The sequence below is a fragment of the Hevea brasiliensis genome, chromosome 18 (assembly GCF_030052815.1).
Source record: "Hevea brasiliensis isolate MT/VB/25A 57/8 chromosome 18, ASM3005281v1, whole genome shotgun sequence".
NCBI lineage: Eukaryota > Viridiplantae > Streptophyta > Magnoliopsida > Malpighiales > Euphorbiaceae > Hevea > Hevea brasiliensis.
In genome coordinates this window covers 39,051,221-39,066,592 of record NC_079510.1, presented here as the reverse complement: position 1 = coordinate 39,066,592, position 15,372 = coordinate 39,051,221, and the positions used below count along the sequence as shown (strand labels likewise).

The 15,372-nt window shown below is 34.0% G+C and overlaps 3 protein-coding genes across 3 annotated transcripts; all 3 read right to left on the bottom strand.

Annotated features, from left to right (window-relative positions):
- Positions 1 to 258: 258 nt before the first annotated feature.
- LOC110658511 (basic blue protein) lies at positions 259 to 1,113 on the bottom strand. The gene is made up of 2 exons (XM_021816164.2): positions 856 to 1,113; positions 259 to 759 (listed from the first exon to the last, which is right to left on the bottom strand). The coding sequence occupies exons 1-2, from the start codon at positions 1,031 to 1,033 to the stop codon at positions 419 to 421; spliced, it is 519 nt and encodes a 172-aa protein (XP_021671856.2). The 5' UTR covers positions 1,034 to 1,113; the 3' UTR covers positions 259 to 418.
- Positions 1,114 to 1,619: 506 nt separating this feature from the next.
- On the bottom strand, positions 1,620 to 4,944 carry LOC110658512 (triacylglycerol lipase 2). Its single transcript, XM_058141100.1, has 9 exons — positions 4,740 to 4,944; positions 4,502 to 4,615; positions 3,468 to 3,608; positions 3,011 to 3,121; positions 2,758 to 2,901; positions 2,616 to 2,656; positions 2,449 to 2,528; positions 2,243 to 2,338; positions 1,620 to 2,140 (listed from the first exon to the last, which is right to left on the bottom strand). The coding sequence occupies exons 1-9, from the start codon at positions 4,911 to 4,913 to the stop codon at positions 1,815 to 1,817; spliced, it is 1,227 nt and encodes a 408-aa protein (XP_057997083.1). The 5' UTR covers positions 4,914 to 4,944; the 3' UTR covers positions 1,620 to 1,814.
- Positions 4,945 to 9,011: 4,067 nt separating this feature from the next.
- Positions 9,012 to 12,645, bottom strand: LOC110658510 (uncharacterized protein At3g27210). Its single transcript, XM_021816163.2, has 3 exons — positions 12,034 to 12,645; positions 10,218 to 10,298; positions 9,012 to 9,858 (listed from the first exon to the last, which is right to left on the bottom strand). The coding sequence occupies exons 1-3, from the start codon at positions 12,191 to 12,193 to the stop codon at positions 9,386 to 9,388; spliced, it is 714 nt and encodes a 237-aa protein (XP_021671855.2). The 5' UTR covers positions 12,194 to 12,645; the 3' UTR covers positions 9,012 to 9,385.
- Positions 12,646 to 15,372: the final 2,727 nt, after the last annotated feature.

The window sequence follows — 15,372 nt, the reverse complement described above, 5'->3', positions numbered from 1 at the left end:
AATTGGTTATTTTAATTAGTCAAAATATACTCATGTAATTTTATTTACCCCATGCAATACCCCTTAAGTTTCGTTTGTTTCACAGAAAATAACTTGTAAAAAAAAAATATTTTTCATAGAAATTATTTTCTAAGAAAATATTTTATACCTATTATTGGGTTATAATATTATTAGTCATTTTTCTTTAAAAAAATCTTAATGTTTTTTGGAAAAATATTTTTTCAAAAAATAGGCTAAATCTTTTATTTCAGTCATCTATTAAGAACAATATCCAACAGATGCATACTTTTATGATTTGTTCCTCAACCTACAAACAAATTCCACAAATGAACTACATTTTAAGAAACTCCACAAACGAGCGTACAAAATGAATAGCTTTCAACCCAATCTTTAAACCCAATAACCTTAATTAACTTGCTCAAAGCATGTAATATAGCAAACTGCTGGCCACTAATGCAGCAACCAGAACAAATGAACAAGCAAAAGAGTGAATGGAGGCAGAGGAAGCAGCTGGTGATGAGGAAGATGAGTCTGGTGTAGAAGGTGCAGTTCCTGCTTCTGTTGTAATCTTCACCTTCATGCCTTGGCCGCAGTGCCCTAAGGTACCACAGGCAAAGTAACGAGTGCCCACCTTGCTCAATTTCACTACATCATTGCCAGTATTCATGGAGTCTAGTGCACTGCCAAGATCACAGTTCTTGTAGGCACTCTCACCAGCAAGTTCAACCACACTGTGTAGCCCTGAAGTGTACTTAAAAACTGTAAAAAAACGTAGATTTCATATTAGCTAGTAGCCATTAATTAAATTGAAGGGAAAGTGTATATTTACGATGTGTTTGAAGAGAAGAAGCTTACCTAGTTGATCTCCAACCTTAAATTTTTTACCAGAAGTCCATGAATTGAAATCTGTAGATTCCTCCCAACCTTGGCTTCCTCCAACAATATGTTGAGCTGCCAAGGCTCCTTCTACAATCAAAGCAACAAAAACCAACACCAAGAAAACTCTACAATCCATTGTCATTCTCTTCAACATTCCTCTTTATTGCTTGTTGGAATCATTCATGTTGCCCTGGTATATATATAGTAATTAAAACACCTACCCCAACATCCTATCTGGCCCTATCATTATTTCACAACAATCTCTTATTCTTAATATCGATGACCCATGATTATTTCACAAATGAACATGTCAAGAATTTTACATTAGACCATATTGTCCTGAAGCATATGCTGTCTGTTATAAGGCATTCGTGTAATTTTGAAACAAACCAAGAGCAAAGTTTAATGAACTCAAACTGTGTTTAGTTGGATTGCCTTAAAGCAAAATCTAGTCGGTCAGGGGTCACATACGCAGAAGCTTAACGTTCAAACTAAGCTAGCTATCATGGGTGATCATGGTTAATGATGGGTTTGTCTTTAAGCTCAAATCTTGTATATACAATAATATATATACATACATATTTGGTGCTTGCAGCCTCCCACAGACTTATTATTGGGGCCTCAAGTTGTTGTTGTTTTTTTTTTTTTTTTATTTCTTGAGCTCTTGATCTCATTTCTTAAATATTCCATAGATGAACTTCTAATTCAAAAGCCAAACACTGAACACACAAGTAAAACGATGAATTTGAAAGTGGTCTGCTTGTCCTTCATATATATTACTTTTTAAAAATTTCAGCTGAACAGCTCAAATATACTGCTGTTATTAGCCCCAGTGAGCTGTGTACATTATTTCCCAAGTTAATTGCTTTGGGATAAAATCATGATATATAATAATTTATTATTATCAAGAAAACATCGGTTTAGATTCCAGATTTTTAGAAACGATGATTCATGAAAAATTTATAGACTTGATTGTAAACAACATCCGCAGCATTGACCCCCATGATGAAATCAGCATGAGCATAATCCTTAACGAACTGTACTGTGAACTTGAGGACATCATGGAGCTTGAGATCGTCAAGTAATTGCTCAACATCTCGGACATCAGATAGAGCATCTTGTCCTCCATAGCTGATGAAGAGAGGAAGCTTTGGGGGGATGTCTGATAGCTTATAAATTGGAGGTTTGACAGTTCCATAATGTATCAAATTGTCGCTAGGATTCCCATAGTTGTATTTTGCTACAACTCCATCTCGAGCAGCTGCATGCAATTCACAATTTCTATATTAACCCTAAAAAAATTAAAAAATAAAAAAAAAAGAAGAAATCAGGGATTGGGAATTGAAGGTGGCTATAAGCTTACTTTGAGCCAGATGCACCATGTTCTTGGTTGCTGTGGATTGAGGTTCATTCTTCAAGAAGAGATTTACAGTGGAAGTATTGAGGCAGCAGTTCTTGCCTTTAAATTGGCAGAAATTAATTAATACAAAGTCAATATGATTGCTTAGTAGCAGGAAGTAATATGAACAAACTGTATTAACATTAGCTTAAGGATATATGGATTAATACCAGTAATTGCAGTTAACAAATCATAGCAGTCGACTTCTGGATGAGCACACACATATCTAAGAAATCTTGTTGCTTCCTCCCTGCAAAAATAAATAAATTATCAAAATAAGGGGACCCTTATTTTATAGCATTTTGATGGTTCCTAGCAAGGAATTTTGGATTTTTACCCTTTAGGATTGAACTCTTTAAGGCCGAACATTTTACCGACCTGTAAGAATAGCAGACAATTATTATTATTATTAAAAATAAAATCGAATTAAACCGAACTGGTCACCAGTCTGTTTCCCGATTGAACAGAAGCTTGCATACCTCACCAACAAATGCTTTAGCAGCAACAACACCGAGTGCAGTTTTCATGTGGCTTAAGTAAGCAATTGGGCTTAACAAGGCAGCTGACTTCAACTTGTCCACCAGCAACCTTTCTGAGAAAGATGCCAAAGCTATCAAAGTTCCCTGCCAAAACACAATCAATGAGAAAAATTTATAGGATTGGACCAAAGATTTTGGCATTTCTCTAACAAGTCTTAATTAGCTGCTGCTGGTATCAGTATATGATTCTTACCAGGGAATGACCCACGTAATGTAGCTTCTGCCCCGTCTGGTTGTGCACATAGTCAAAAAGTGCTGGGAGATCGTAGGCTGCCAATTCATCCCATGACCAATTCCAGAATTCCTGCCAATGGCCATAGATAAATTAATAAATCTTTAGAGGAATTAAAATTTCAGTTATGCAATATTAACAAAATAGTACAAGCAGTACAAAATTGTATTGATTTTTCTCCTTTCTATTTAGGTTGGTGTCATTGTACTAGCTTGTACTACGTAACCTTCTAATGGTGAAGTGCCATGAGAAGTGTGAAACACCCAGGTTTGAATATAGAATCGGATTGAAATTGGTTTGGTTTAATTTGGAATCGGATTAAATCAGAGCTTTATAAGTTTGAACTGAGATTGGACTGATCTGATTCAAATGAAATTTTTTAATAATGGTAATTGAGAGAGAGAGAGAGAGAGCAAACCGATTGACTGGGTTGGAGATAGGTGTGTCGTCTGCTATATCTGGTCCCTCTGGTGTTAGCAATCCAAACGTCAAATCCTTTATCAGCCAAAATCATGGGTAAATTTTGTTCTGGTTTATTCATAAGCCATGACATCCCATCCTGCACACCATGAAAAATTAACAAATATTACATGTATTTTGATATATTATTTCTGCTATAACATTGTCAAAAGATAATTCAAATATAAAATTCAGGACCTTCAAGTTAAAATATGATTGGAATTCAAAATTTGCAAAGATTTTCGGTGTGTCTAAAGCCACAAATAGACGAAACTAGCAGCCATTTTTGAGCAATAGAAGAGAACGAGATGAAGATCTTGAATACTGACAATCAGGCCCATAAATAATGGGTTGGCATCTTCACAACAAGAAAGGTATTAATTTCTTGAATTTTCAAAAGTGAACCATATCAAGAAATTAATGGTGCTTCCTCATAAGACATTAAAATTCTTGATACCCAAAACCCAATTAAGGATATAAGCAAAATAATTATGTTTGATTTCAATGCTAAATCAAGCCCATTGTTGCAGGCTTTATGGGTTTAGATTCCTATTTCAACTGCACTTATTATGTTCATGATGAAACCATGTGATGGACTCATTAAAACAATAATTCAAAATGCCATATCAAATGATTTCTTATGTGCATGTTTCAGTGACAGGGTTATCCTGCCATTTATTTGCTACCCTCATTTCTTTTGCAGCATGATACTGTGATGAACTTATGATGGTAATCCAAAAATTTATGTAAACCCGATTCATTATGTATTCAAATTGATTCATTATGTATTCAAATTAATAGCGAAATATGGACAACTCTCGGCTCATTTTAATCATTCTTAATTTTGTCAGTATTTCAAAAGCTATAGAAGTAAGGTTCACATTCACAGCAACTCACACAACATTTCAATCTTCTTCCTCTTCCTCTTCCACACAAAAGAAGTATGAGCTAGATTAATGAAACAGACAAAGTGCTATAAATGGAGGCACATACCACAAGAACTCCATGCTGTAATAGAACAGGCGTCCTGGTAACATTATCTCCACTCGCACTACGCCCATTTGGTATTCTTGTCACGCCAAGTATGTATCCATCTTGGGTTTTCACCTGAAAACACATATGCCCATGTTGCATATGTTAGTCAATAATATGAATCATTTCTTAATTTTCTGGTTACATAGCTATGTAAGCTCTTATTAATAAGAGTAGTTCTTTGAGAATTGGCTCTCACATTAATCTCATGGCATTTGTAACCATAAACTCTCACAGATGAATCACATAAACCAATAACTGCAGGGGGATCCCAAATGCCATAGGCTTGATGGGACATAAGCATCAAGAAAAGATTAAAAACAAAGAAAGCAAATCCAGCAAACAGAATTGGCATGCCATGGAGAGCCATCATATTATACTACTTTGCCTTTGTTTGTTCTTGAGTGGGGGGTTCCCCTATATATAAGGGAGGGAAAAACTAAAGAGATTTGTGGTGTTCTGTCTCTTTTCTTGGGCTTAACTAACCAGTGAGATTTCTGGGCTTAAAGTGGGGAAGCTTTTTCACATTGTAGATAATCCACTTGAGAAGGGGATGGTGTGCGGGACCCAGATCAAGTATTTTGCAGTTTTTATTCTTGTCATCAACTAGTGAATTATGATTAAAACATACCCTTTCTGTCTTACACTGCCAATTGTGAAAGGCTGAAAGCTATAACAGATCGGAAAGTGGTGAAATCAGGGGCGGAGCTACACTTGGGCAACGCACTGAGCCTGAGTTTTCAAAATTTTTAAAGGTATAATAGTAATTTTTTAAAAATTAGTATTTTTTTAATTATTATTATATAAATTTTATGAGATATTAGGCCTCATAAAATTTTAATAAATATTTTAAAATCTTTTAGGGGTATAATATAGTAATAGTTTCTCAAAAATCAATCGTTGTCTTAATATTTTAGGGTTTAGGGTTTAGGGTTTAGGGTTTAGGGTTTAATATTTTAAAAATTTTTAGGAGTATTACTAATTTTATAAAAAATAAAACTCTAAATTTTAATTGAATGATATCAATAGTGAAACATAAATTTTTTTGTAAAAAAATTTAAGACATTATTATTTCTTGGCTTATTCTTTACCATCAATTTTATTTTACTACAACCACTAATTGCTTTTCTTTGAAATTTAAATTATTTAATAAATTATCAAATGAAATTCTAGTACATTTGTTTTTTAATGTTAAGCATTTATTTTTTTTTAATTAACAATAACTTTCATTTAATTTTTAACAAATATATTTTATTTTTAAATTTTTTTTTTACAATTTATATTATTTTTATGAATAACATATTTTTTTAGTTGGCCCCTCTAAATGGATTTTCCGTCACTGGGTGCAATTATAATCCTGATGAGGAGGTGCATGCATAACCATTAGAGTTAGATTGATTCAGCAGCCACTGTCAGCAATCAAACTTCAAAAACTAATGATTAAAAAAGGTTGATTTTTTAAATTAGATATATACACTCGGGTGTAGTTAAGTCATTCCTGAATTATATAATAGCAGATTTAGGGATCCACATTGCTAATGATGAGTTGGATCAATAGACTGTATCAATCCATCTAACAAAAGGCAAACACAATTTAAGGTAAATCCAACCAAAAGCTTCTTTGACTGAATAGAATGGGAGACTGTTACTTGTTGCTATGATCATGGCATCATGGCTACCTTTGTTATCTTTTCACTTCAGTTATGGTTATTAGCCTCTTGCTGCAAACAGAATCATTCATTCATTCATGCGTTAATGAAAACTTATGGCATCGGAGGTCAGGAGGATTCCCTTTGCTTTAAACATTTCCAAGATATCGATCAAACAAGAAAAAACTTAATTGGGTGGTAAATATTATTATTATTATTCAAAACATTGACAGAGACGACAGTTCATCTCCACAGTTTCTCCTCTAGCAAGTACCCGTTATGATACATTTCTGGAATAGGAACCACTGAATTATAGTTTGCCCATTTCTGCGCAATCCCTCAACTCATGGAGCGTGCCGTGCTGTATTGTAACAACGGAATTATAGAAACCTGCCATGCGTCAAAAATCCTGCAGGCCGAAAGAAGAAAAAAAAAATTTCTGAAGCCTGCAGGCCTCTCTGCGTTTGCTATCATTTCTTTCTGAAAGTTTGGATCGATTCTCAATTGAACCGATGAAACCTGCCAATCCAATCTGGTTGTGAACTTGTGACTGACAGCCATGGTTGGCACCAACTTCATCCATTATCGCTTTGCTAATCTCAAGAAAAAAGACTTTGCCCTTACGCAAGAAACAGAAAGGAAAGGAAAAAAGAAAAAAACTATAAAAAAAAATTGCTACTTTTTTCCTCTTTTTGTTGAATGTCATTAGAATATTGGGATGAAAAAGAAAAGACAAAATATTTTATTTTTCATATTTTCCTCGATTTTCTTTTTTTTTTTTTTTCAAGAAAAATCGTGAAATCTATTTGCTGTTGCTTTCTCTTCTTATTCCTTTCATTTTAGCATCTAATTATATTTTCATCTCTCACTTTATATAATTCAATTCTCATGTAATTATATTATTTTTATATGATTTTTATTACTTTTAAATATATTATTTTAAATTAAAAATAATTTAATTCTTTCGCATAATAAATTTTTTAAATATGAGAATTAATGAAAAAAATTAATTGAATTAAATTTTTATAAAATTTTAATTTTCAAATAAAATAAAATTGAATTTTCTCAATATAAATAATGAGATTTTGCATTAATTCTTTCTATTTAGTCAATAGCAGAAGATGATGGAATACTTCAGATGCACACAAAAATACTTTCTTTCACATAAAAATGTGGATCCTCCTTGTAATATGGAAAGTAAATTTCACATGACTATGAGAGATAGTGCATATGCACCGTACTAATAATCTCTCGTCAATTGTAGCCTGGCATTGGAGAGCAGATCCAACCAAGGGCTGATTCGGAATTAGAATCTGACTAATTTAAATTGAACCAAAATCAAATTAAAATTAGTTAAACTCATATTTGACTCAAACTAAAACTGAACCGAACGATTCAGATTCAAACTGCCTCTTTTATTTAAAAAAATTTTTTAAAAATCCAAAAAAATATATCGATGGTTTTTAACCAAATCAAATTGGAACCAAAATTGAGACCGGGACCTGAATCATACCGAATCTTAGGAGGCATGGTTGCGGTTTCAATGCATTTCCGGCCAGTTCGAACTAGAACAAGACTGATGGCTAGGCCTGTTGGAGGGGCTATGGTGATAGTGCCAAGATGGGCTTTACCCATTTTTAGGGGTTATAAACCCTAACAATTCCAATACATTTTTCTTAGATGGGCCTAAAGTTTGAATTTGTTGAAAGGAGTCCACAGAATGGGCCATTCTGATAGTGGGCTTCAATCCACAGCCACACATCTCATGCCTTAGGAACTTCGTCTGTCAATGAAAAAATAAACAAACAAATTGAGAGACTAGCATAATTAAAAAAAAAAAAAAAAAAAAAGAACCAATGGAATGAGCTTTAATTAAGAAAAGGACAGGGAGAGAAGTTAAGCTCTGCAACAGATAGGCCCCATCAATGAAACCTGAAGTAGAGTTCAGAGATGGCTGCAAGTCTGCTCCAGCTAATTGATTTAAAACAGTCCATGGATTCCTTGCATAAAAAGTTAAGCTTACAGGTACATCAGCTGGTCCCCCAATAGCTGGTCCATTATAAAAACAAAGGAATGGAGAAGATAAAAATCTACTTAGGCACATGCTTATGCCTCAACATTGGCCGTTTTTGCTTTAAGTTGTTATGGATCTTGTCCTAGAATAACAGGTTGCAGATCGGCAGGTTACGCAATAGACATTTGATTGGTCTTGCTGAATTGCAAGAACAAGATCTCGTAACTTAATTTGTCATTTCCTGGAACCTTTTGGCCGAGATCAAGGAATGATAATGTGATGTATCGGGATACTTGTTTTTCTGAAGCAGCTCTTGTCCACTAGCCTGGAGAACTATCCACTATCAAGGGTTGAGTCTTGAGGGCTTGAATGTGCAATGTTATGCAGCAAGCAAAAGTGCAAGTGATGAGCTCAGAAAACCCAACAGAATGCCCTCAACTCACAATGTGGTTTTGACAGCATTACACTTCAGTCGTTACTGGAACTACATTTTTAGATATGATGAAGGAACAGGAGTACCTAAAGAGCAGACACTCACGTACCTTGATCCTACTGCATTGGCCTCTTCCTGACATTGCAAGCTCTAGGAATAAGAAGGCTCTGATGCACACTAATTGTATAACACTGTAGGGATGATGTTTCAGCAGTTCAATGAACACATGGTGTCTAGTTCATAATGTAGCAATTTTACCATACACGCTCACCCTCAACACACCAGATTAAAATATCTATACCAGTTGAAATAAACCTGCTTCAGATGCATCCAATGTATGTATTGTAGACATAAATAAATAAATAAATAACTATCTGATCAAAAAAGAAATCCATAATTACATTAAAAAACGAGCATGCACACAAAGTACATTTCCTCTATAAATATAGATATCATTACAAGAGGCATTTATGGTCGTCTCCTCTTATTTCAGGAAATATCTTTCTGGAACCAATATCCCTCCAGCACTAAATAATAACTATCAACTTCAGGAGGTAACTTCACCATATTCTCTACGATATACATACTCTCTATCATTGTTGCCTTTTATATGTCCTTGATCCATATAAATAAAGTTCCCTTGTACTCATAACTTGATTGTAGTGAGGGTTGGGTGCATATAACTTATGACCTCAAGGGGGTTCAGATCCTAGCATTTTCCATATACAGTGCAATGAAAATAGCAGAATTTAGGCTTTATCGTTTACAGCTATTGCCAGAGCTGGACTCATCTTCTTCTTCCTCTCACTAAAACTACTGCAAGAAATCAAGCTTGGAAGGCAACATTGCATAGACTTGATTGATTTCTCTCTCTCAATTAACGCATCTCCATTAGTAGTCCTTTCACTACTACAGACACTGTTAGTTCCAGAGAAATAAGGTGTACCAGAGGCAGATTTCGGAAGAACATCAAGAATAGTTGGCTTGACTTCCATCTTCCCATTGGCAGTATTCTGCTTGCCAGACGTTTGTCGGTCATCGGCTTCTGGTTCTTCTCTCAAACTCTCTTGGAATAGTTCATATAGTCTCTTCTTGTTCCCTGTTGGGGATGGTTCAAGGATAGAATCAGGATGTCCGTCTTCCAAAGGAGTTTTGTTGATCTTGGGAGTCCCCGTGGAAAAGCTATGATGCACTGGGGTACTGCCACGTGATGGGGTAAATTCTGCATGGTAAGAAGCAAAAATACACAAAATTAACATAAGCTAACATTTCTGCGTTCATTAACATTGACTAGCAAAATACAGCAGATTGTCTTTCAGTACATAGATATAATGGCAGACCTTGGAAGAACTGACTAGTTAGCAGGAAAAAATCACATTCATGATTGGTCATGTCCCAGAGTGAAAACAATGCAGATAGACATGTAGTTTAGAAGCAAGCCACAGATAGTTCTAACTAAGTTCAATATGTTCAGTGACGTGTCCACAAGACACACACATAAACAACAAAACAAATCCGGAAGACAAAATATAATAAGTTAACAAGACAAATAAGCTCGAGCAATTTGAATATTTTTCTTACCACCATTGACACTGAAGAAATCATCCTCACAATCTGATTCTAACCAAGGTTGGGAATCAAAAAAGGTTTCGTCTTTGCTGCCTGCAAAGTAAGTAACACATATATTAACTTCAATCTTAATGTAAGCAAAAAGAGTAGCTGAAACAGAAATTAAAACTACAGTAAATTTGATCATTCTTGGATTCTTAGATTAACATGCAATATATTATATATGCCATTTCTTTAATTTACTAAAGTTAAATATGACAAAATAGACATTCATCTGTTCTTTATCCATTTGTCAGGTCTTCAGAGAAGACAACTCGTGTTAAGCACCATTCAATGTCATTGTCAGACATCCAATGGACTGGGAAGACCATCATAAAAATCTACAGTAATCAGCTATCTTTATCTTTCTTGGTCTTCCTGTTCAGTTCATTTACAGAATTCCTAAAAATCTTACTTGTGATTTCAAGAAACTAATAGTGACATTGATAACAAGTTAACAAATGAAAACCAAATGTCAACACATTCTCAGATTGTGGACCATCTCTCCCTATTCATCTACAAGAACGATTACAATTTACCACACAACGCATGATCATCAAAGACTGCCATAATTAAAGAACCCACATAGTTGTGTACTTTCAAAAGGCCAGGACAATATTCATAACTCAGTGTCAATATTAATTATGTTTAGAAGGTTATTGCTAATAACTTGTCTGCATAACAAATGTTACAAATCGAGATAACCTATTGCAATGAGGTGTTAAAGAATGCAAAGTCAACATACTGCGAGATTCAAGCAAAGCCACACCAGCCTATCCTCTTGTCATTACCTGTTCGGGGAAAACAAAATCTTCATAGCAAAAAACCTTATTCTACTTTGCATGATATGTAGTTCCAAAAGTATCACCAATAATAACTTCCTAACAGAAAATATTTATTTTACATGCTGTATAATTCCAAAAATATCACCAAAAATACGACTTTCTAACAGAAAAAGGTTGCATTATCATAACAACAGCATAGACACTTAATTTAGAAATTCATACCAAATAATTTTTTTTTAATCTCTTACACCATAGTGTCCAAGGAAAGCTGTAATGCATAGACACTTGAAACAATTTATATAAAAAGAAACTAACAAGGGCATTCGAGTACTCAGGCTTCTAAGAGTCCGGGTAGGTTCATCTACTGTACTAATTCCATCCAAAGATATTAAAAGGACAAAAAATCCTCCTCAGCTTTGGTATGAATACATTCTAGACCATAGTATCCTTTATAAAGAATAAAATCAATAAGCATGATAGGAAAAGAATCAATAACCCAAAAAAAAATCAACAGCAGGATAGAACGATGCTAAAAGTTCCCCTAAATAAAGTAAAAGATATAGGAGATGACACAAAACAAATTAAAAAAGAAAAAAGAAAAGACAGAAGGCAAGCAAATCACCAGAATCAATACAAAACAAAAAGGCCAAAGCATCTCCCTCACAAACATATCAAGCAAATCTTCAACCATACCAACATGCCTACAATCCATTAATTAGGCTTAAAACCACTGTTAAACCCACAAAATAGTACCAAATATTTACCTAAAAAAAGATTTTAACAAGAAACTTTATTTTTTATTTTAATATTTTTCTTGATATCTTCAAGCACATAGCCATACATCTAAAGCAACTCCGACCCATCCCACCACCCATTTCAGATCGCACAAAACTGAAAAGGCTGAAAAGCCAACGACTTTATGCTATATCATAACATTAAAAGGCAAAAATAATTGCCTTTTTTCCATTCAAGCAACCCAACTAAACCAAAGATTAAGATCATACCATAATCCTCAAAAGTCTTGATCGGAGTGTCACCATTGACATGTTTATCCTTGATAGGTGATTCTGGAATCCCAAGATTGTCTGTTCTGGACCCAAACGACACTCCTAGTTTCATCGCCGATTCTGGGGTACCCTTGTGGACAGAAACACAAGAACCCATATTTTCTTTGTACGTCTAAAGAACTACCACCACAACCACAGCCAGAGCCAAGTCTACCAGACTGACCACCACAGATATTGATGAATAGAAGAAAGTAAAACTAAAACAGCATTTACTTCATAGATAGAGAGAGAAGAAGCGTTATTTTTGGCGTTTTTGTCAAGGAGTAGAAACTAGAAAATGGATTAAATTAAAGAAAAGAAAAAGAAAAAAAAAATCTAATAGATATTGGCGTTGAAAGGGAAGTTAAAGTAATAGCAGTAAAGCGCCTGTGTGGAGATGATGTGTATAGGATGTGCAAGAGGCTTGATGGGTCCTACAGACTTTTCTAGCCTGAGAAGAGCCTTGGTTCTCACTGAAAATTTTTGCTAGAAGTGGGAAAGTGGTCACTGAAAAAATAGATTGGCCTTTTTTGCGCTGATTAGCATATTCAGGCTCTGTTTCCATGAGCTCTGTGCTGTATTGGCGTTTCGTTTCCTTTAATTTATTATTTTTATTTTTATTGATTGGTTGGGATACTTGCGAGAGATTGAGTCCTCATACTTTAGAGAGAGAGAGAGAGAGATTGAGCAGTGTAATTAGTGATAATCTTGAAGGAAATGGAATTTGGGAGGTCTAGAATCAGTAGATTTATATGCATTAATTATTTCAGGGCCTTTGTTTGTTTTCTCTTTTCATTGTTTTAATTATTCATCTTCAAAATCTCACAAGAATTGCAGACAACCAAGGCCTATGAACATGAACCTGACCTTTGCAATCAATTTAAAAATGCATGCATTTCACTCACACCTCATTAATCATATTTTTTTTCACGAAAATGCTTTTTGGTGCAAAAAAAATATCACAAATGGCACAAATAGATATAAATTGTCTAATTCACCTTTCATATAAATAAAGAAAAAATGGTGAATCAAACTTAACGTCATTGTTGCTTATTAAAGTTAAATAATCTATCAACTAACTCATAAATATTGCTTGTGATAGTTCTCAAAGAATAATTAATGAAGCCAGCTACCGTTTTGTATTAAATGAAAGAAGTTTAATTAATATTGCAATAAAAGCAATATATTAAAATGAAATAATCTCAAATGGAACTACTAAAAGAATAATAATATTATTTTGAATCTGTTGATTCATATAACTCTTTGAAGATGGAAGTGACAAACAAAGTAATGCGTAGGAGGGTAGTTGTTTATGTATTCGAATGCAGTGAAGATGACAGTATTTTCAATGAAGAAGATAACAACACAGTTGATGAAGATACTGTCATGAATGAAAACTCCATAAATGCAGGAACCGAGGAAGTGAACTTTATGGAGAACGGTCTTCATATTTTTTATCAAGAAGATGATGAAAATGTTAAAGGTGTCGGCATGAGTGAAACTGCCTTAAATGAAGGTATGCAAGAAGGGAATTTTGTCGAGAATGTTCAACGTAATTCTGTAGATGAGGGTCCACGACCAGGTATGTGGTTTTCAAGTGTGGACAACATGTTTGAGTTTTATCAAGAGCACGCAAGATTACAAGGCCAGAAATATTATTGTATCAGTTGTGATAGGGGAAGAAAATCAAATGCTAATAAGTCATAAAAAAGGATTTGTTCAATGAAGAGTTTTTCATAAAGAAGACGAAGATATATACAAATAAGGGTTTGTTCGATAAATTAACAGTGTACTTCTTTAAAATTTTTTGAAAAAAGTAATTGGAACTCACATAACATTAATTATAGGAGGTAACTTAAGGAAAGCATGAGAACTCTTATCCTATTTACTCAAGTAATTGTTAGATAGAAGAGAGAGAATAAAAATTCAAATTTCACTCTCTCCTCACATTTCTTCTATTTAAAATTTTGATAAGAATAGTTATGGCAATTTATGAGCATTTATGCCACAGCATTTGTGCCGTTTAGCATTGTCCTTTTTTTCATCTTCTCAACGTCTGCCTCCTCAACTTGTCCTTTTACTGTTAAAAATGCTTGCTTGCTTGTTGCCCTCAGTTTGGGTTGGTTGACGTATATTAGACACTATTCTCATGAGTTCCACATTTATTAAACAGTAAATGTGAAAGGATTCATTGCTTTGAATTCATTCCGTTTCCATAGCTTTGAATCTCATACTTTGGAAAAAGAAAATGTGAATATAAGCTACTTAATTTCTTCAAGTTATAAATTGCTTACGTGATGGCTTTGGCCAGTTCTAAAGCAATAATAGAATTTGCTCTGGTGTCTGCCTAGCTGAGGGCCACTTTCATTGCTTGCTGCCTGCCTGCCTGCCTGCCTGCTGACTTTCGGAAATTTCGCCTAATGACCTGGTTTTAATCGTAAATTCTTAATTTCTATGAAAGAGCATGATAATATACATAATTTTTTCTAAAATTTTAAACAATTATTCAAAACTCGGTCTAACTTGATTTATTTACTTTTTTAAATAATTTTTCTGATTGAATTTAGAATTTTAAAATATTAATCTGAAGTCCTTGATAAGAGCATATATAAGAGTCAGCTGCTAAGCTTTCTGTTTCCATTGTGGCAAGATAGCAGAAGTGTCATGATTTGAGGCGCAAAAGATATAAAATTTACTGATGCAAGTTTAATTATTATCCATAGGCATAGCAATGGGATTAGGATGGTTGAGCCACAATCACACTTTGCTTAAATTGGCAGTGCTGCACATGCACTATCAATATTCAATACTCAATAGGTGACCTTTTTGTGTTATACACAAATATAAATCCCACATATGAGTGTAGGCTTGCCTGAAAAGGACTCCAATCCCCATTGTCAATTCCTAAATTTGGTGCTTGTAGAAGGTAAATTTGTTGGCTAACAGAATTACCCATTGACTTCTATACCATGTAAATGAAATTAAATCAGATTTAAGATAATTAGATAGAGAAGATTTTTCAAAAACTTCATCCTCTATTGAAGTCAGCAATTAGCCTTCAGTTTTCTCCATTCAGTGAGTTTGGTATGCATCTCTTTCACCAATTTTTCTATCTCCTTTCACTTTATTATCCTTTGGTAGTTTGTCTTACTCTATATTTTAGTTAGATGGCAAATTTTTAATATTATTTGCTAATCTTTTTGTCGTCACATGAAAACTTGTCATATATAGTGCCTGCTTATGTTAATTTGTTGAAAAAAAAAATAAAAATATCATGCGGTTTCGCTTTTTAATACA

Excerpts from the sequence above, each read along its gene's own strand:
- LOC110658511 (XM_021816164.2), bottom strand. The coding sequence starts at position 1,033 with ATGTTGAAGAGAATGACAATGGATTGTAGAGTTTTCTTGGTGTTGGTT. Across the intron at positions 760-855 it reads TAAGGTTGGAGATCAACTAG|TTTTTAAGTACACTTCAGGG; the intron begins GTAAGCTTCTTC and ends GTTTTTTTACAG.
- LOC110658512 (XM_058141100.1), bottom strand. The coding sequence starts at position 4,913 with ATGATGGCTCTCCATGGCATGCCAATTCTGTTTGCTGGATTTGCTTTC. Across the intron at positions 2,657-2,757 it reads CTAAAGCATTTGTTGGTGAG|GTCGGTAAAATGTTCGGCCT; the intron begins GTATGCAAGCTT and ends CTATTCTTACAG. Across the intron at positions 2,529-2,615 it reads AAAGAGTTCAATCCTAAAGG|GGAGGAAGCAACAAGATTTC; the intron begins GTAAAAATCCAA and ends TTATTTTTGCAG.
- LOC110658510 (XM_021816163.2), bottom strand. The coding sequence starts at position 12,193 with ATGGGTTCTTGTGTTTCTGTCCACAAGGGTACCCCAGAATCGGCGATG. Across the intron at positions 10,299-12,033 it reads CAAGACTTTTGAGGATTATG|GCAGCAAAGACGAAACCTTT; the intron begins GTATGATCTTAA and ends CTTACTTTGCAG. Across the intron at positions 9,859-10,217 it reads TTTCTTCAGTGTCAATGGTG|AATTTACCCCATCACGTGGC; the intron begins GTAAGAAAAATA and ends CTTACCATGCAG.